This window comes from Anoplopoma fimbria, chromosome 19, assembly GCF_027596085.1.
Source record: "Anoplopoma fimbria isolate UVic2021 breed Golden Eagle Sablefish chromosome 19, Afim_UVic_2022, whole genome shotgun sequence".
Classification (NCBI taxonomy): domain Eukaryota; kingdom Metazoa; phylum Chordata; class Actinopteri; order Perciformes; family Anoplopomatidae; genus Anoplopoma; species Anoplopoma fimbria.
In genome coordinates this window covers 15,545,720-15,567,749 of record NC_072467.1, presented here as the reverse complement: position 1 = coordinate 15,567,749, position 22,030 = coordinate 15,545,720, and the positions used below count along the sequence as shown (strand labels likewise).

The window sequence follows — 22,030 nt, the reverse complement described above, 5'->3', positions numbered from 1 at the left end:
ATAGACACGAGACCTGACTTGAACATTCTTGTTTGACTTGAGACTTGACATAAATATGTCTCAATCCTTGTCTCAACTGACTCAAGACTTTACATGGATTTTCTTGTTTGACTCCAGACTTGACATGGATGTGTCATTTTACTCAAGCCTTTAACTGTCCAGCTGACTTTTCAAAATAGTTCTGTCATATACAGTGTGTAACGAATGGGAAATGGATGCAACTATAAGGAACGACTGATTGTTCATTGGACTTTGACGTTCTTCAAGTTAAGCCAAGACTTATCTGTCAAAGTAAAGGGGAAAGCCAGTCAGCCACAGGCAATATTCAATCTAGACACCAGATAGAAGAATGTAAAAAAAAATTACATAAGATTTACAGCAGCAAAGATTGAAAAGACTGAAATACTGTCACCCTGACGCTTTCTGCCGTCCATCTATCATCACAACAATTTTCGCTGCTTGGTTTTCAAGTGAAGCGATCAAACCCATGCAAGTAATGCGTGGTGAAATCTCTGCTCACTCCTAATCTGATGGTAAAGTTAAGGTAATTAGTAACAGCAGCCTCAGAGCTTTCATAATCAGGCTTTTATAACTCGGCCCGGTTTGGTTGGCTTCCAGTGTGAAATCGCCCCGTGGCTAATTTGAGTTCCGCTCAGTTCTGTCTCAATGCCCTGTAATGAGAGGAAGTCTTTGGAAGTTTCAGCGTCTCATATCCTGCATTCTGACTCATTTGCTGTTTTATTTCCAAGGAAATGCAATTAATTTCATTTCATATTATTTTTACTATACAGAGCAGAAGGGGGGGGACACTCTCTATTCATTTGAGAATAAATTCAAGATGTCAAGATGTCCTCCGTCACTACACAGAACTCCAATTAGTCTTCATCTAAACTTCATCCTCTGCACAGACCACAGACAATATAAACACACATTGAAAGTCCACTTGTTTTATGTATGCGTGAATGCATACGCACACACACACACACACACACACACACACACACACACACACACACACACACACACACACACACACACACACACACACACACACATATATACAGACATAAGAATCCCCTCAGGTCTCTTGTCAGTTTCAGGGTGCACACACACCTATTGAAGCATAGATAAGCCCCTGAAATATTAATAAAGAGAGTAGAGCAGAGGAGAAGGAAGGAGAGAGGGAGCAACAGAACAGGAAAGAGTGAGGACAGCTTTCAAGAGAGAGGGGGGGGGGGGGTAAATATTATGTATATATTTAAATATTACATTTACAATTAACACATTTATGGATTGGACGTTTCTCTATGCTAAGCTAAGCTAACCCTGTCCTGATCGGATGCTACATATTTAGCACATAGACAAGAGAGTTGTAGCAATCTTCCCATCTAACTCTGTAAACCAGGCGGCAACCTCTGGTGGATTACTAAAACGGCAATCTTCATTATGAATGGAAGTATGGAACATAAAGTATTAATTTCAGGTTTCTGGTCTCTGACTGGGTCAGCTGTTCTCTACAAACCAACACAGCCTCACACACTTTCGTTACTCACATCTTATGCAACATCATTAGAGAAGTTAATGTACCATCTGATGAGTGCATTTAATCAAATTGGACCAGTCCTTTTTCTGCTTTCCTAGTCCACCCATTCTCCCGAAACACTCATTCCATTAGGTGAAACTAAATTAGTGCCCCAACCTTTGCTCTAAGGTGTATTTAATGTATTTCTTTCCACAATGTGAGCTTTGTATTTGGTATCATAGTCAATCTAATTAGACTAATGCTTTATTGCAGCTTTTAGGATTTTTTTTATTACAAGCCCCGCCCAGACTCCATGCCAAAACAGCAATCCCCATTATTGGCAGTCACTCTCCATATGTCTAAATAAAAAACCTCTCCTCTGTGGGGCTGCTTGGCTAATTCACCAGAGAGAATAATGCTGACTTCTCTCTTCATTACAGTAGACATGAACTGGTCGTAAATTGCGCACATCTATTTCACTGAATGCGAGCGTCGCACAGAAAGCATGTTTCTCAAGTCACTGTGAAAGAAGTCAGTTGAGGTAACACATGGGCGGACTGTGAGACAATTGGCCCCTGGGCAAAGACATACAAAAGGCCCCACCACCAAGACACTTAATAGTTGTTTAGCTTTTTTCTGTAACAGTTTTTTGTCTGTTTGTGGTCATTATGTGTCTCTCTGTAGTTGTTTTGTGTCTCTATGTAGCTACTTTGTGTCTCTCTGAGGTTGTTTTGTGTCTCTTTGTAACTGCTTTGTGTCTCTCTGAGGTTGTTTTGTGTCTCTTTGTAACTGCTTTGTGTCTCTCTGAGGTTGTTTTGTGTCTCTTTGTAACTGCTTTGTGTCTCTCTGAGGTTGTTTTGTGTCTCTTTGTAGCTGCTTTGTATCTCTTTGAGGTTGTTTGCCCCCTTTCTGTTGTCTCATGGTGGTCTCTTTGTGGTTGTTTTGGTCTCTTTGTAGTAATGTGTGTCTCTTTGTAGTCCTTTCATGTTTCCTCGTGGTCATTTTGAGTCTTTTCCTGGTTGGTACGTGTGTTTGAGTGACATTTTGCCGGTGAAGGCCAGGGGTCTCATGACACTATGTGCCTGTGTCTGGTAATCCATTCATTATGTAACAGCCAAGTTAAGGATAAGTGAGCAGCCAAAAAGCAAGTAAGATGAATGACTTAACCCTCAAAGGAACAGTGTACAATTTAGGGGGATGTAGTGGCAAAAATGCAATGTAACATTATTAAGTTTGTTTTCTATAGTGTATAATCACCTGAAACTAAGAATTGTTGTGTTTTTTGTTAACATAGATTGGGCTGTTTATATCTAAATACATAGCAAGTCCTCTTCACGGAGCCCGCCGCCATATTTCTACAGTAGCCCAGAATGGACAACACTGGCTTTTTATAGGGCCATTCTAATTTTTGTGTTTTCACTTGTTATGCGTCGGTTTTCCTTCATACTTTGTTGCAACCTGCAACCTCACTGTTACATGCTACCAGATCCTACTAAGGGGGTACTATAGTGCTAAGTAACTAAAGGGTAACATTAGTTGGCAGATGGAACAAAACAGTAAACAAGCCCTGACTGCGGGACTAATAAAGGATTATCTTATCTTACTTTATAGCTTAACTAACTAAACTAGTGGATCAAGTCACTAACAATCATTTTAGCCTCTTTTATCAATTGATTCGGCTTAGACCCGAAAAACTATTGTTCTGGTCTAGTCTCACTAGCAGTGCCTGAATTTGACCAACAAAGATGTCAGTACCGTAATTCAGCAGTGTCTTGAATATATTCATATATATGCACATATCTTGGTAGTATATCCCACTTCAAAAGTATTATTGTGTGCATTTTAGTACATACATGAGGTATTTATCCACATATGGCATTTTCAGCGCTGTTTTCTCAGCATTGTGCCGGTAGGCAATAAGAAGTAAGGGTCCTCATGAGGACAAAAATCAGAAGGGCTGGCATCAGTACTGGCGAGTATACCGGCCCATTCCAAGCACTGCCCACCGGTGTCATCAACCTTGTTTCCAAAAGCAGCAGGCAGCTGTTTTCAGTGAAAAACAGAGATAGCCACTGGCTGGTGATCACAGTGGAGCGATTAGATAATATTGCTATATATTTCCCCCAGGAGTTAGTAGAGATGTTGCCCCATGTCTGCTGAACTTTTAAATAGGCAACTGCTTGCCATTACAGCTTAATAAGGTAATTATATGTCATTGTGTTCACAGCTCTTTAAATCAAAACGCTGCTTTGAAGTAACAACCTTAAAAGTGTGCCGCAATCATCCGCTCAATCGGAGGCTTTCAAAAGGGGAGGCTGGCCTCCACCCGGACCGGGGGGCTAATTGGAGGCCCAGAGAGCCTATTTTAGTCAACCTAAATGTCTTTTATTCACATCAGAAACTAATAAATAACCAATAACATCATTATGATCCCATAGGCATCCAGGAATTGAGCAGAACCAAGCAAGTACACAGTTTATTCTGAGGAGAGGCCCACAGTCTCATCTTGCTACTTTGCGGGTCACTTTTCAACCTATTGAATCTTGCATTCAGTAACACACAGTTTTAAGAATTAAATATTTGAAAACAATGGAAATTTCGGGTACTTCCGCTTTGCTTTCCCGTTAAATAGGTTGCTGTTATATACCTGTCTGGTTATCCGACCACTCATTTTGCCTAACTTGTGGTATTGCACCTTCATCCATCTGTCCATCCACCATCTGTACCGTCTTATTCTGGTCTGGGTCGCTGGGTCCTGGGGTGTATATTTCAGCTCCCAGGCTACATAGACGAGGTCGTCCCTCTTTTACAGGACCAACACAGACAATCATTCAGTGGATCATTTAACCTGCGTGGCTTTAGACTCTGGGAGCAAACTGGAACATTCAAGCAGGCAGCTGTTCTCTTGTTAAATTCAAATAAATAATGAATAAAACTGAAAGGGTGAATGTTTGTCAGAGGTTTATTCCTGGCAAACACATCACCAGACCGCAAGCTTTTTTAGAACAGTTTTTTCCATTGACTGGATAAACAGCAATATTTTTTTTGTGAAACTCGTTGCAGTGTGGATTGTTACTAAGTCATGCTTATTCTCTGGCTTAAAAAAAATAACCCTCCTTGATTGTGAGAAGGAGCTACATTAGGAACGTCCAACACTCTTGTCCTCTATAGCTGGCCCTCTAACAGGGTGTATTCTGTCTTGTTATATATCCACTCCACCCAGACGCCTTCCCACTTCAAACTAACCACCCCACAATCAGTCTCCCTTTTCTTTCGCAACCCTTTATTCCTCCTCCGCCGCCTCCTCGTCCTCAGTCTGTGTCCACCCACCAGCCCTTCATAGCTGCCGGCCTCTACCGTTTCCCCGCATCTCGTTTCTGTGTGACTTGAAGGACTTCACTCAACACCGATGATATAAAGCTGTCTGATTAAATGTCAAGTGGCGTTCAATTCACCACAGCTTTGCTCGCTCTCTGCGGCTCAGGGAACATGGAAATGGAGGTTGTGAAGAAGTACTGAAAAATGCATAAAGCTTACTAGGACACAGACGGGTAAAATATTCAGCTCCGTATTTAGCTCACGCACATAATTTCAGAATGTACAATCCAAAATAAATGGCATGTATTTCATCTACTCTCCCTTCACTTCACTTGGTCTTGTTGACAGGACAACTTTTCCCTGCCAGTGTAAACTCATTCCAATACATCTTCATTTAATTCCTTCAGTGCAGCGTCGTTTAAAAAAACTGGCAATGATGGATAAATACCAGACGTCGTTGCAGATGGCTTGAGACTTGTACCTCCGTTTTGCCTTTTATTTACATTGATCAATAGCTGACAATTTTTCCTGCTGATAAAAAAGCATTCCATGCCCCTGGGACCGTGAAGGAGCATTTATAATGCAGCATGAAATATCAACACTGCAAATGTCACAGGGTAACTTAATTATCTTTTCTGTTTTCAAATAAGATTCACATCACTTATATATGGGAAATACCACAGAGATGTACAATTGTTTCCTTCCCAATACCGATTCTGATACCTGAACTTGTGTATTGGCTAATACGGAGTACTGATCTGATATCAATGCATTAAAAACAAAAAACTTTCAAAAGGTCATAATTCCCTCTCTAATATCATTTTTTTTCCTGTAAACACATCTCCTTAAAACAACTTGATTTATTCAAGTTTCTCGTTAACACTACATTTTACAAGTTTTCATTTAAACACATCACAAGTACGTTATAATACACATTTGTACAATGCTCCTTTTTTCTCAATAGAGCGTGAACTACAACTCAATACAACCTCCGTCAATGTTAGCTGCTAGCTCTGTTTTTTAAGCCAAGCAGGACTGTGCTTCTTACAGCTAACGCTAACTAGCTCTCCTCCTGACAATTTTATGTTCACAATGTAGCATTAGCGGCAAAAAAAAGGGTTCACGAGAGTGTTTAACCACAGGTCTGTAGCACTAGTTGGCACACATGCAGTAGTGATCAAGCAAGATGAGCGTATCGGGTAACGAGTGACAGGTGTTGTTCCTGTGTAGCGCAAATTAGCTAATAATGTTTATATTTTATTAATAACATTCATATTGATATTATTAATAATATAGTTTGAATGTAATACTATTATTATATGATGACGTGATATCACATTGGTGCATAAACTTGCAGCCTCACTGATCCCCTGATTCACGTTATCAAAAAAGGGGCAACGTCACATTCTGCTGCTGAGCTTTGAAAGGTCAGCAGCAACCAAAGTTGAAATAATTTGAACAATTTCGTGCAGTAGGGTTAACGCTCAGCCGGCACAGGGCGGTTTTTACCTCCGATCATGTGGATGGCCTAGCTCCTTACTATCTAACATACTGTGTCCTACAACAAAACTAAGTAGCCTAAGCCAAGAGTCAAAGCCAACTATGCTAGCAGCTCTTTAAGGCTGCACAACATACAGTGGTGCTTTAAGCTAAATGCTAACCTAAGTAGCAAGCTGACATGCTTTCAAAGGACAATGCAGCTTTAATGTTAACAATTTTCATCGTTGTAGTTTAGTGGCTTAGCGTGCTAGCATTTGATAATTAGCACCAAGTATATCAATTCCTTTCTATCACAATTCATCTTGAGCGGGACATGAATTTCTGATCTAAATGTTTATTTTGTGACAACTGGCAGACGTTGCCGTCCCTCAAAGTGATGTGCTTGAATTTTATCTGCTGGAGATCAGTTGGAACAATGGGTAGTTAGCATTAGCAGCGGTAGAGAGACATAAAGATTGCCATCTAGATTACCCAATCAACAGGAAATCCAAAGAAAACACCAAATTGGGTTCTAAGTTATTATATGTTACAATATGAGTGAAAATGAACTCATCTGGATGTTGGATGCTGATCAGTTGAGACAACAGGGCTCACAGAAGACAGCGGGTTTTCCGGCAATGCTCGCTGCGTCATGCCTTTTTTTAGCAACGCCAGTCAACCTTTGGTGAAATACATGCTAATGACAGAGCTGCAGCAGCAAGCAATCAGGGATCGGAGCACAATCAGTGCAGAGGAAGAGGAGACTTTTTTTTATTTCATACATTTTAAATATGTACAAGGTGTCACAAGATTTTTTTTACACAGGCTACATTCCAAAAATTGGAAATCCAATTTTTGTTCCTAGTCATGTTTAGATCTGCAATTTAAAATGACTTGTATAGATTTGTTTTGTTTTGCTGGACTTTTTCCATGATCCTCTTATCCCATATGATATGTTTTTTTCAGATATGATAATGTGTATGCTTTACAGAAGCACTCTGGAGCCAGCAAAGAAAAATAAATCGGAGACAGTATCTCACAATTGTCCCAAGTATGACAAAAGCTCACATAATTACAAGGTTTCTATCTCGGAATTTTAAGGGGATTTTGTAATCCAAAGAAAAGGTTCTGATATCTGATCTTTGTCATATGAGATCTAATAATCATTTAAATGATCTAATAATATGACACATGTCACTCAAAGTGGCCACGCCCTCAATTATGCCTAATTTTAGAATTTAGCTATGGAGACCAAAACCGTTTTTTTGTACCATGCTGTCAACATGGGCATTTTAACATGAAGGTCCACAGGTATTGACTCGCTTTCGGAGCCAGCCTCAAGACAGCCATTTGAGAAACTGCGTTTTCCTTCAGCAAAACCACGTTGGCTTTATTTCTTGGCCATGGAGTTTGCCGCTTTAACTTGTACTCTTGGAAAACGGCAGGAAAAAAAGGAGTAGCGGGAGTGCTATCGAAAGTATAAAAAAAATAACAACAAAGGAAATACTATAAAGCTAAATAATTTTAAAAAGCCAACATGTTACCTCTTTGTCTCTTCATCAGGGCATTTAACAAAACCTTAAAAATTGTGAATTAATTAATTGTTAAAGTATAGAACTGTAGTAAATGTGCTTAGTTACTTTCCACCACTGTTTATGAGGTAACGTAATCTAACATAATTATTACAGTGACATGTCATCTGGTAATAATAAACTGATGTGAAGTCATAATAATATTACATAATTACTTCTCTGAATGCTATTTGTTTTTATCAATTCTCACACACTGCATAGTCTTTCATTCATGTTCTTGCCCCTTTGAAACTGTTATGTAATGCACCCCAACAGCTGCAGTTTAATGACCGCTCTAATGACTATGATCTCCCCAGGGAGGATCAATGAAGTCCCACCTTGGCCTTGTGTGATCTAATTGTTGCCGTTGCTACCTGGCGGGCTTCACGCACTCAGACACACTTGCTCACCGGGCTTTTGATGTCGCCCATTTGAACCTCAGCAGAGTAACACTGTGTCACGTTTGCCTCTGGTTCCCTCTTGCAGGTTCACGTGGGCACCTCCCATCAGGAGCAGAGGGTTGTGGGATACCTCACGTGTACGCACCTCCACGCCATAGAAGGTACAGTTGCATGTTGTCCTAACCCCCTCTCTCTCCGTCTCTTTCTGTCTCCCAAACACACACACACATGAATGTATTTATGTGATTTTGATGACAGTGCCCTTTCTCTTTTCAAGGCTGCTTTGCACTCAGAGAATATCTCAGCTCTGTGTGTCTTTGTGATTGTCCCTCTCTAGATAATACAACCATCCAGCTCCAGACAAAGCCCTGTGTGTGTGTGTGTGTGTGTGTGTGTGTGTGTGTGTGTGTGTGTGTGTGTGTGTGTGTGTGTGTGTGTGTGTGTGTGTGTGTGTGTGTGTGTGTGTGTGTGTGTGCGCACGCACGTTTGTTTGTATGTCCAGATAGCTAGATAAATGGGAACATCAAAACGTCCATGTGCCTTCTCTCGCTGTTCCCATGGCGACCGGCTCAAGCTGTTTACGGCATCACAGCCCTATTTAAAGCCTCCGGTCGATGCCTTCCTCATTCCCCCCCCCCGATGGCCTGCTATTCTGGGCTCCTCCTACGCTCTGCTCAGGCCTAAATATAGCAGCGCCAGGGCTGTTTCTAAAGATACATCAAACATAGAGCCTGGGTAAAACAGGGGGAGGGGGGTAAAACAGGGAGAAAAAAGTGGGGGAGGAGTACAGAGCCCTGATTATTTTCTGAGAGGAAGGAGATGTGTGTATTGAAGGCCAAGATGCATGATGCAGAGTGTTATACTGGATATACAGAACAAATACTGAGCTTAATACTACACTGAGTGCAATTGTAAACCCTTTGTTTGATTTGCAAGAGCAGCATGTCAGACTTTTCTATATAGATATCTTTTGTGTGCTGTTCTTCTCCCACGCGCCTGTTATGATGACAGCTTCTCAGGTGTTTAAAAGCTTGCTCCACTGAGAGAACCGGCAGTAGCATTTGCAGTAGTGAGTCTTTCATCGACGTGCATTCTACACAGATTCAGAAAAGTGAAAAGACTGGTTTCTTCTTTTTTTTCCCCGTTAAAGTTTTTTTATAATTAATAATAAAAAATGTAAAAATGTATTTATTATTATATACTTTCAATAACAAGTTCCTGCACAGCAGAAGATATTATGAATGTCCATCAGTATCAGCATAAAGCAGGGTAAGATTTAGGGCGGGGCTACCATGTGGTTGACAGGAAGCTAACGGTGTCACTCCTCCACAGTCCAAATATGGGCACTTCCACTCACTGGTTGCAAAAAAACAAGATGGCAACGACCAAGATGCCGAACTCGAGGCTTTAAAACCAAAAGCAGACTTTATATTTGAAATGGCCAGATCAACAGAAGAGACAGTGGCATATAAAGTAGTGTCATCTACATAAAACTGTACATGACATTGTTGATGATATTGTTCATATTTACAGTGAATCTAAGATGATTATGGAGTGAAATTGATCTCAAAATGTAAACGATGATCTACAAATGAAGAGTAAGATTTACAAATGTGGACAAAGGTTTGTGCAGAATAGTGGGTATTCAGGTATGCGCGTTCCGATCTGCACACAAATACCAAATCATTTTAACAAATGTAACAGTTACCCAAATGCCCACATCACAACTTGAATATTTATTAATATTTTATGGACAGATATTTAAATACTTCTTCACAGATCAAAAAAAAAATTGCCTTCACAACAGCTTCCTTTGTATACAAATGTCAAAAAAAGTTGGTAACGTTCCTTTTATAGTAAAAAGCGTAACCACGGATCACCTGATACCAACAGAAAAAGACAGAATAGCTCCTCAACCCCCGATTAGAACACATACATTTACCAACTATATACTATGCTCTAGTATAAAGTTCCAGCTTGTGTTGAGGTGTAACCTCACAATTTGATTAAACCCATCAGTATTTAACACTTTGTCTGTCATTTAGGGATGACATCCTGATTGTCATAAGACATGTAGCATCCTCCAAAGTCAGACAAAAGAAGGCAGCATTGCTCGTCTGAATTCGGTGGAGCCTTTGGAATGGACTGTTATGCCATATTTGATAGTTGGGGGTTGGACTATACAATGAATCATGCTTATCACTTCTGTTCTTTACTAGAAAGGGATTTTGTTGAGTTACAAATATATACTTTATTATATCATTCAGCTTTAAATAACCCTCATCCAAGTTTACAATGCAAGTTTTCCTCACACATAAGTTTTCACTGAAACAAACACACAAACATACACAGGCGAATGCACAGCGAACACGCCCCCACAACCCCGGCTTCATCTATCTCTAAGTGATCAAGTAACAGAAAAAATGATAAAAAAGACACATTTCATTTCACATGTACTCGAGCCGGAGCCGAGAGTAATCAAAGCCAAAGCCACCTACTCACCAAGCAATATCTTGACACCTCTTTGTTTCTTACACTCTCCTCTATTCAGCTGTTATTTCTCCCTCACACGCTCTCACCCACCGCCTCCCTCTGTTCACCTCCTCCCTTCTCTCTCCAGCTCTCTAATTTATCAGATTTACTGGCAGGGCTGGACATAAGAGGACACTGCCAAAGCAAAATGGCACAACGAGTGACTTGATATAATCCCACTAATATTAGTAACATAAAAGATGAGCCTAATGGCTTAGTAAAGAGATGTCATTAAGTAAAGAAAAGACACAAAAAATTGTGCAGTTTGTGCTTAATAATAAGGTTAATAAATAACATGTGACAGTACACCATTTATACATGCAAATTATGTGTAGTAAACGGCAGCATATTGTGAAACTTAGCAATTAGTTGTGGGTGAAAAAGACATCCTAAAGCAATATATCTCAACTGATAAATTAACACTGATCCTCATTTCACAGAAGATCCCCAATCTTTTTAGTGATGTCACTGTAATGCATAGTAAACCTACCTTATTGTTGTTGTTTTTTGGCCACTTGATGCCAAGGCCCTGTATACACAACCTTTAAATTTTCTCTTTATAAAGTTGTTATGAACTTAGCAAGGCGTAAGTCTTTGGGGAGATCATACGTTTGTTCATGTGTGTGCGTGTATATATGTCTGTCCACAGCTAATCTCGCATACTGCTGGGCCCATCAGCCTCTTGTTATTTTGTGCTCATTTATGACTGTACGCGTATGTGATGATCCAATAAAGTTAGGCACAATATGAGATGAATAAATCCCTGTTTTTTTATCGTCACCACCATCTTGACAATAGTGGAGCAGGGAGGGACAATTAGTTGAGATTCAACTATTCTTTGATTGGGAGATGAGCCGGAGACACATCTGGTGTATATCTGCACTCTGCTGAGTGCACTTTTCTAATGTATTACTATCAGCCCTCTCTCCTTAAGTTAAGTTCCCATACAACCAAACTGCGCTCTGAATTTGGTTTCGAGGGAAACATAGTTTGCTTTTGACAAATCACAAATTAGATTCAAATGAGGAGGAGGTCGGAGGTCGAGGTTTTGGATAGGTTTAAAAACCGAGGGCTTTCACGTTGGAGACTGCAGTTTGTGTCCCTTGTTTCCTTTGTTAGTTAAATTAAATTTTGTTTTGATCATAGTCACTTTAAACCTTTCTAAACCTAACAAAGTAATTTTGTAGTTTTTTTTGTTTCAATTTATTTCGATTTACAATGTAAACCACAATTGTTTCAAACTCTTCAAAACTGCCACTTTAATCCGTGAAAAAATATGTTTCCCTTGAATTGTTATTGAGTGCAGGTCGGTTGTATGGGAATGTTATTTTGTAGGAGACATTGTTGTTTGTTATATTATGATAGCGAACAGTTACCTTTTTACACATCCGGCAGACACAAAGCAAAATCTGATTTCTTGAACCAAGCGAATGCAAGTCTGATATTCGCTCTCATTTTAGCTCTTCACCAACCTGTAGGGGGAATATCTTTCTCCATAGCTGTTAAAAGCTCCACTATGTTCACCATTATAACTTTTTCACTGAAAACAGCTGTCTGCTGCTGCTAGAAACAAGAATGATGAGCAGAGTGATAATGAATCCAAGCTGTAAAGTTGAGGGCCATAAATCCAGCAGAGTTTGTGAATTATCTCGCAGGGTCTGTAACAACAAGCGACCCTTGTGGAATTACATTGATGTATTACAGTTACTCAGAGTATCATCATTATCCATTGTATTAATATATCAGGTCCTATCCTGACTGTGTATGTTGTACAAATTGTAAAGCTCTCTGTGACAAACCTTAGCTTCGTTGCTCTCCGTCCCCTCTCAGTTCAGGTCATTCAGATATCAGTGGGTGACTTTCTGGGAAACATTTTAAAATTCATTCATTTTTCTTCCTCCCTCCCTCTGCTACACACACACTGCTCCGTTTACCAGGTGATGCATCCGTACGCTGCGAGCAGCTGGACATGTTGCTCCAGTGGGGGGCAGAGTTTCGCCAATCCTCCTCCCAGCCCCCTGAAGGAGAGAAGGTACTGGAAGACCTGGTGGCCTTTGATGTCGTCTTGGGAGACCTCAACTTCGATAACTGCTCTTCAGGTATGAATATGTCAGGCCTACTTCAATATATTCTGAACGTTACATTTGTTTTATGCCCACACCAACATGGAGGAGGGTTCTACTCTCAATATCTCTTCCGCCCGGATAATGTATAAAACCCAATAACATGAATGCTGAGTCCATAATGTATAGTTTAAAAAAGGTACATGTACAACCTCTTATAGCTTTGACAGGATGGTTGCATGGTGCCAAAGCTTTTACAATGGAAACTAATGCAATATTAATAACTGTATCATTAATGGTAAAAGCTTCAAGTGGACTCATCAGTAAAACATTAAAGGGTTTCTTTTTTTTTACCCTGGTCCCTATATTCCAATGTTTTCTTTTGTGTAAGTGACTAATGGGGACAACAATTTTCAAAATTGTGTCCAGTATTGAAGGAGAAGACTGCAGCTGGCAGCGGCTAAACGTCTGTAATAAAATCGCTAAGGGGCAACTACTCATTGTCAATGTACGCCCACTAAAAGGGTTGTTCTTGTCAGGCGGCAACCTTCATTTCTGAAAGGTGAAGTCAATGCGTAAGTGTCTTTAACCTGCATTCTCCTTACTGTCCATCAGGGGGCGACTCCTCTGATTGTATAGAAGTCTATGAGAAAATGACTCTACTTCTCTCTTGATTTATTCCCTCAGTAAACATTGTAAACATGAGTTTATGGTCTCAATCTCTAGTTTCAAGTCTTCTTCAATACAGCATGATGTTCATTTAGTAAATTATGGTCCATTTACAGTGAAATAGACCATAAAGCAGGGGTATGCTTTAGGGCGGGGCTACCTTGCAATTGACAGGTCATTTTTGCTACCAGAGCCGTATTAGGCATCTCTACGTCACTCCTCAGCAGTCCAAATATGGTGGCTTATTGTGGAATGTGACTTCTTTCCAGAAGACAACAGTGGAGAAATTTCAGTGTTTTCAGAATGTGTTGTGTTGTGTTAGTGTAATCTCAAAGGTTTTCAATGTCACAGCTCGATAATTAGCTGATTTTGACAATGTTGATGCAACATGAGATTGCAGAACGGGACTTCCCCTTTAACAAGACTTGTATTTAACACAATAACAAACAGACTTATTATTACATAATATTTTCAGACACTACTAATAACAATCTAAGCCTGTCCCAATGAGTCCTTTGGACACAGAAATATAGGAAAATAGGGTCCCGGTTGAAAAATACCCTTTAAAGTAAGATTATTGCTTTCTCCAAAATAAGAGCTAGTAATTTCTGTTTCAGTTACAAATTGATATGACAGATGTAGAGTGTATTTCCAATTCAATCTAAAAGAGAATGCTTAATAATTGATTGTCATAAAATTCCACATTCAGATAAATGTATCATGCATTTCACTGTTTATTTGATTTTACATCTTAGAGAGGTAAAAAAAAAAAAACATGATCACATCATTAAGAAAAAATAATCACTTTCTAATGAGGTATTTTAGCTCATGACTGAATACTTACTTATTACTCCCCGTTCCCAGGCAGTAATTGCAGAGAAAGAAGAGTCAGGGATGTGTTACTCCTTTCTATTATTTAGTCTAAATCTGTGAATGTGAGTAAAAGTGGGTGCTCTTGTGTTTTTTTTGTTTTTTTTCAGAGGACAAGCTGGAGCAGCAGCATGCACTTTTTACTCAATATAAGGACCCGTGTCGCCTGGGGCCAGGGGAGGACAAACCATGGGCTCTGGGTAAGAACACACACACCAGCACAGTCACATGTTCCTCTATAGGGACACCATGGAACATCACATATACTGTATACTGTAGTCCTAATCTAATTTATACAGATATATATACATCAACACCATAAACTAATCCTCCAAAAAGTGATATTACATTACATTATGAAAGGCAAATGTTGCTATATGCACATAACCTGAGTGGCTCAGGAAATCTGGTGATCCATTCAGAGCAGAGAGGACTCTAATCTGGCTCTGTCCGGCTGAATCAGGATGTGTGAATTCAAATGCGCCCAGCACAGCGTGCTGACACATGGGCATTAGTGACGTAGAGACTGGAGGGTTTTGGTCTGGATGTGGAGCGTTATTTAGGCCAGAGGTATTTCGGTGACAGTGTGGGCAGGACGAAGTGAAAGGGCTCGTCTGAACAAGGGCTTATTTATTTGGGCAGGGACGGTTGCGCGGCGATGCCAGGGGAGCAGATCTGCGTCTTTCGTTTTAGGTTGCTATTAGACAGAAGGAGGGGACGGAGGCGAGAAAAGGAAGAATGAATAGATGAACGGAAAGAGTGGAAAAAAAGCTCATCCAAAGATTAGACCTGAATGAACACAACAGAGAGCCAGGCTGCCAGCTGACGGTGTGTCCATAGACTTCATGAAATGTGCCTAACTCTTCTAACGTGGACCCCCCAGCCAGACAAACACACAGACCACCTGCAGGGCATGTGCTGCATTCAGATCACATGGGAATTCTGGCCAGCCTGGAACCACTTCATAATTAAAAAAGAAGCAACATGTAAGTAAAAAAATCACACGTTTGAAGCTGTGAAAATGAAAGGCTTCAACAAAAATCAACTGCGCTCATAACTGACAGGGCTCTTTGGTGAGTTCATGTTTGATGGCAGATGAAACACGTCAAACACAAACCAAAAACCCAACAAGTACATCAACTGTGGCTTCTTGTGTATTTTAGGAGACAAAATATGTATTTTCTCACCACAAATGTACATGAATGGATTACTGAACAGCCTGCTGGGTACAGGCCCAGGGAACCAAAGTGTCAGGGGCCCCCTGCCCTTCACTTGCAAAATGTCACTCAAACACACATGTACCGACCACGAGGAGATGCAAAATAACCACAAAGAAACACAAAATGACCACAAAGTGACACAAAACAACTAGAAACCAGACAAAATGACCTCAAAGACACGACTACAAAAAGACACAAATAACTACAGAGACACAAAAGGACCACAAAGACACACAAATGACTACAGAGAGAAACACAAATGTCTACATAGAGACAGAAAGTAACTACAAAGGGACACAAAATGACTATAGAGACAAACATGACAACAAATACTCACAAATTAGTACAAAGAGACACAAACGACTACATAGAGAAACAAATCTACTTTAAAGAGACACAAAACGACTACAAAGACGCACAATGTGCCCAAACAAAACACAAACTCATTAAAAAAAGGCACGTCTATGTGGTGTTGGGGCCGTTTCTGGTCTTTGCCCAGGGGCCCATTCTCTCATAATCAGTCCATGCACATATAAGACAGCTTGTTGGTGATGCCAGACGTTATGAGGACAGAGAAACTAAGGTCACGTTGACCATCTGAAAGAGGGATCCTCGTGTTTATCTAGACTTTACCAGAGGAGCTGAAAGTAGCACAGCAGTCTGTTGAGTCTGTCGTCAGACGCCTACTTTGAAAAACACTTGTGAACTGACGGAGTAACTTCAGAGTGCTGCTCTCCTCATATGGGACGTTCTAAACACATTATCCAGCCTCACATCCTCTTTGTCAAAAGGATCTCTGAGTGCTCCATCTCACTCTGGCTCTTATGTTTCACTGTCTGACGACAGCAGGCTGTGGTCTGAGGACCATAAAGTCAGAGATGTATAATGCTCTCAGAGAAAAGTCCGCTGACGCCTCTGTATCCGCAACGGAAAAAAAGCCAAGTTGTCCCTTTTAGATCCGCTGTTTTCAAAGGAAGAAACTGCTGGTCGTTATGGTGGGGGACAACTGCAAAGCGTAACAAAGATCAATAAACATTAATGGTGGCCATATTGCATGTATGCTGCTGTGAATGAAAAAAATCTAGAGCATATGAAGTGTCAGCTCATCTACCTGAATATTTGTTAAAAGTACAAAAATGAGGCTCCCCAGACCCTCAACCACCACAGAACACTGTTAAAACAGCACTTCTGTCTTAGTGCATATAACTATAACTGCTACTTTGTCCACTCTGTATTAACAATATAAAGTCAATAAAGAACAGAAACGTGATTCTGACTGCACAGTGATGCATTTTCATGTCTTTCAACAGGTACTTTACTGGATCCCAGTGGCCTTTATGACGACGAGGTCAGTTCACCTGAAAGTTTACAAAAGTAAGTCACACACACTCACTTGTTTTCTTCAGTTTAGATGACATTAGGTTGACTTTCCCAAACCTTTACCGCAACCACCACATGTTTCAGACCAACTGGTATCTTCATCATAAATCTAGAGTTAGTGTGTGTTCATCATTCATTCCTTAACCCTTTTTTGCTCCTGTTATTTTTTCTCTGTGTGGCATTGATTATCACTGCAATATATAAGTCCTGTCCCTCTATGGAAACACAACCATGGCTAGAAGTAGATACAACTAAAACATTTCGTTTTTGCAGTAAAAGACAGTTACAATGCAGAAAAAAATTGGATTTATATACACAACATTTTGTGTCAACAAGTGTTACCAATGTTAGGGAAAAGAATAGAGGCTCCACGTGCTATATACATTAAACTATTTACATTTATACAACCTCTACATGCAGCCTCTCCTCTCCTCTCTGCTCTGTGTTTAGCAGCCTGCAGTTCGGTCCAATTTCTAAAGATCTTTTAGTCACGTGACTTGGTTTCAGCCAAGTCAATCATGTCTTCCTAGTTGCGCTGAAAATTGCAGAATTTGTGTTTTTTTTACGGATCAGGTTTGAGCAAAAACTTTATTTGGGTCAAGACTTTAATTAACCTTGCAGGTCTGTTGGAGGGTGCATGGGAGTTTGCTCATCCAGTCTACATGTTTTGTGGACTTGGAGAAGGCCTTCGACCGTGTCCCTCGGGGAGTCCTGTGGGGGGTACTGCGGGAATATGGGGTACCTGGTTCGTTACTACGAGCCATTCGGTCCTTGTATGACCAAAGTGAGAGCTGTGTCCGGATACTCGGCACAAAGTCGAGCTTGTTCCCAGTGCGTGTTGGCCTCCGCCAGGGCTGCCCATTGTCACCAATCCTGTTTGTGATTTTCATGGACAGGATTTCAAGGCGCAGCCGGGGGGGAGGAGAGTTTCCGGTTTGGGGACCTCAGAATCACATCCCTGCTTTTTGCAGATGATGTGGTTCTGTTGGCTTCTTCAGAACGTGACCTTCAGCACGCACTGGGGCGGTTCACAGCCGAGTGTGAAGCGGTCGGGATGAGAGTCAGTACCTCCAAGTCTGAGGCCATGGTTCTCTTCCGGAAAACGGTGGATTGCACCCTCTGGGTTGGGAGTGAGTCACTGCCCCAAGCGAGGGAGTTAAAGTTTCTCGGGATCTTATTCACGAGTGAGGGTAAAATGGAGCGGGAGATGGACAGGTGGGTTCGGTGCAGCGTCAGCAGTGATGCGGGCGTTGTACCGGACCGTTTTGGTGAAGAAGGAGCTGAGCCGAAAGGCAAAGCTCTCGATTTACCAGTCCATCTACGTTCCAACCCTCACCTATGGTCATGAGCTTTGGGTAGTGACCGAAAGAATGAGATCGCGAATACAAGCGGCCGAAATGAGCTTCCTTCGTAGGGTGGCTGGGCTCAGCCTTAGAGATAGGGTGAGGAGCTCAGACATCCGGAGGGAGCTCGGAGTAGAGCCGCTGCTCCTTCGCATCGAAAGGGGCCAGCTGAGGTGGCTCGGGCATCTGATCAGGATGCCTCCTGGACGCCTCCCTTTAGAGGTTTTCCAGGCACGTCCAACTGGTAAGAGGCCCCGGGGTAGACCCAGAACACGCTGGAGAGATTATATATCTTGTCTGGCCTGGGAACGCCTCGGGGTTCCCCAGGAGGAGCTGGAAAGTGTTGCTGGGGAGAAGGACGTCTGGAGGACCCTCCTTAGCTTGCTGACCCCGCGACCCGGCCCCGGATAAGCGGAAGGAGATGGATGGATGGATGGATGGACTTTAATTAAGACATGTAGATATGAATGTTTTTGTGTGAAACATCACAATTTTATGTTTTCGTTTTGGCTGCTTATTCTGACGGAAGCGTTCGTCACACATGATCTGTACAAGCACCATCGGATAAATGAAAATCTGATGTTATGGCGGTTTTTCCAGCTTCTGGCTGGGATAAACTGTTTTGTTTTGGCAATTGTTTAAAGAAAAACATGCTTTTCCATCCCGCCAGTGGTTCTGGGGTTCAGAGGGTTGCTGCAGCTGGTAATTTTAATGGAAAACCAGCCAAAACCAAGCACAGCCCAAAAGCTGACCTTTGACCTAAACACTACACTCTAGAATTTTAGGTCCAGTGCACTCTCTCTTCATTTTACCAGAGATGGCTAAATCATACCTGTAACTCATGTTGCTTTATTACTTTTTACTTAATGCGTTTGGACTGGAATGCAACTCCTGAACTACCTCTAGTGTCTAAACTTCAGTCTTCTGATCCTTTCCCGTCCCTGTGTGTCTCCGTCAGAGTGATGGAGAATGAGGAGGGGAGGAAGGAGTACCTGGTGTTTCCTCCCAGTAAGAGCCAGTGTCCCGCCAGCAGTCAGAAGGGGAGGAAGATCCCTCTGAAGGGCAACGGCCGGCGGATCGACTACATGCTCTACAGCGACGAGGGCCTGCAGCAGGACTGGAAACTGGTACGGTCTAGTAGGGGATTACTACTTACTTTAATGGTCTCCAATTAAGACCAAAAGTGTAAAAAAGAAGAAAAAACTTTTTCTCTGGGTAAACATCGAATCCAAAAAACATCTTTGTCCGTTCCTACCACATCTACCGTCATCCAAACAGGAAGTCAGTGGTAAAGATAAAATTGCCGCCTGTTGAGAATATTTAGACTTTTATGCGTGTCTAAAAAATGCTAGTAAAACATGACGCGGTGTAAGAGAGAAGCGCACACTGCACCATAGAAAAAACAATGGTTTTGCAGGCGACGCGTCTCTGTGTGATCGGGGACTGAGGATACATTTGTTTGGCTCTGTAATTATTATATATTCACTTCAATGCGCATCACATAGTAATGTTTCCATCATATGCGGACCGGAGCTGGAGCTGATAAATACCTGTGACTATTGCAGAGTAATTTGTTCCTGGAATGAATTCCATTTGTAACATTTTCCACAAAGCAAGATGTTGGTGGGTGTTGGTGGTTTTCTTGTCCAGTTGCAAAGGGGTTAAACAGACTTCCCATATACAATGCAAATGCGCCGCACAAACAACAGTCGCGGTCTTCGGGCTTTAATTTCTTTATAACATGAGGCCCCAACGGTAATACTCGTCCCCTGCAAAATAGAGCTTTTAAAAAGCAATAAACCTGCTAACAGAGTGACATTATTGTGTTTCCCTAGTACACGAACTGTATTTTGTGCCGTTTTCTTGTCAGCAGGGAGGTGATGTGCATTATTCTGCCCTCATTAAATCACTCAATGATGAAATCAACAAGGCACCTGTCAATGCTCATTACCTGACCCATTTGAAACATAACTGGAAGCCAGTGAGGTGATCTCATACCACAAAAGAATGATTAACTGGTTAAAGGGATAAAACAAAAAAGAGGAGGATAATGAAAACACGGCAGCACAAACTGGGGAGGGAAAGAAATGAGGGCATCGCTGTCATGGCTGCCGGTCTGTGTGAGGGATTGGGGAGGATTGGGAAACCAAATCACATCATTCACATCTGTCTCTCTCTCAAAACACAGCCCCCGGATGCCACCTTGTGTCTGAATGTAGTAACTGTTACATCCCTTCACTTCACACTGACTGCAAAGTGAAGCTCATCCAATATGTAGCCGCTGCACTTCCTCATAAACAAACCTCAAACCTGTTATTTCATCACGGGTGGTCTGTTTGTGGCTTTATGTAAAACAGCAACAGGCTAGCTAGCTGCTAGCTGGTTGGCATGCTCATTTCAGTAGACATCTCTGCTACACAACACATAGACTTGTTTGACATAACATCAATAACATTTTTATGTTTTAAACTAAAATCAAGGATAGATCTTACACATTACCCCTTGAAGCATCTGAAAAAAAGCATATAAACATTCAATAAATGGTTTATAACACATTATAATGTAGTTATTAACAGGTGTTAAGACATTTTAAGTGTATTATTATGTACAGTATTTTCCAATAATTACAATGGCGCCTATTAAGATATATTATATGTAATTACAACTATGTTTTTCTATATTGTCATTCATTATCGGTTTATACACCAGCCTGTATTTCTGGGTAGTAAATGCATTAATTAAGATTTATATTTGCCTACAATTACATTATAGTGGGTTATAAACCTTTATTAAATGATTATATACTACTTATGAATGTTAAATAGGGGTACTTAACGTAAAGTGACGCAATATCTTTGACATTAACAATGAATCTGATTTGTTTTGTTTAATGCTACTAGAGAATTATCATTCAACGCTAAAGCTCCACTCAATTCTACTCCTGCAGGAAATCGAGGAGTTCAGCTTCGTCACCCAGTTGGCTGGCCTCACCGACCACCTGTCTGTGGCCATGCGACTGGCTGTCTCCACCGGGGAGGAGGAGCCCTAGATTGACCATTTGAGCTTTAAAGAAAAAAAGATTATAATACTGCCATGGAGGAGAGAGAGACATTGAGGAAGAGAAGAGAAGATGACAAGTTTACAGATCTGAGACACAAAGAGAGAGACAAAATTCTGCGAGAGGATTGAAGGGAGGGCGAAGCTGATGGATGAATCAGCGGATGAACGGATATACAGAAGGTAGAGGAGGGAGGCAGCAGAGGAGTGATATGGAAGAGGAAGACTCTGGAGGGGAGAGATAAGCAGGGGTATTCAGTTTAGAAAGCCAGAAAGATACTGACACACAATCAATCTACATTTAGACTGTTGAATATTGCCCAGCCTCTCCACTCTTCTCCTCCGACATTCCCCGCTGAACTGAACCCACAGGGGGTTTATTTACAGTGAATCGTTTTATGTAGCCAATTTACACACCCTCCTTTTATTTAAGCCCAAATGTAAGAATGATTCTTTTTATTCATGATTCTACCTTCAGGGACAGTTGTATAAAAGGCAAACACATCATTTAAGTGATAAGAATGAAGCGTGCGGCTACTGACTGGCCTTTACACTGACCGTGTGTGTCCTTGTGTCGTGCTCCTTCCTTGAACGGCGATTGGTCG

General features: G+C 41.2%; 1 protein-coding gene across 1 annotated transcript in view; it reads left to right on the top strand.

The window, feature by feature from the left end:
* The window catches only part of smpd3 (sphingomyelin phosphodiesterase 3), a 33,681-nt gene extending 12,264 nt beyond the window's left edge, over positions 1 to 21,417 (top strand). Inside the window, exons 4-9 of the mRNA XM_054620752.1 lie at positions 8,377 to 8,452; positions 12,761 to 12,922; positions 14,536 to 14,625; positions 16,956 to 17,019; positions 19,327 to 19,495; positions 21,316 to 21,417. Of these exons, the coding sequence (XP_054476727.1) occupies positions 8,377 to 8,452; positions 12,761 to 12,922; positions 14,536 to 14,625; positions 16,956 to 17,019; positions 19,327 to 19,495; positions 21,316 to 21,417 (663 nt within the window). The remainder of the gene's footprint in view (positions 1 to 8,376; positions 8,453 to 12,760; positions 12,923 to 14,535; positions 14,626 to 16,955; positions 17,020 to 19,326; positions 19,496 to 21,315) is intronic.
* Positions 21,418 to 22,030: the final 613 nt, after the last annotated feature.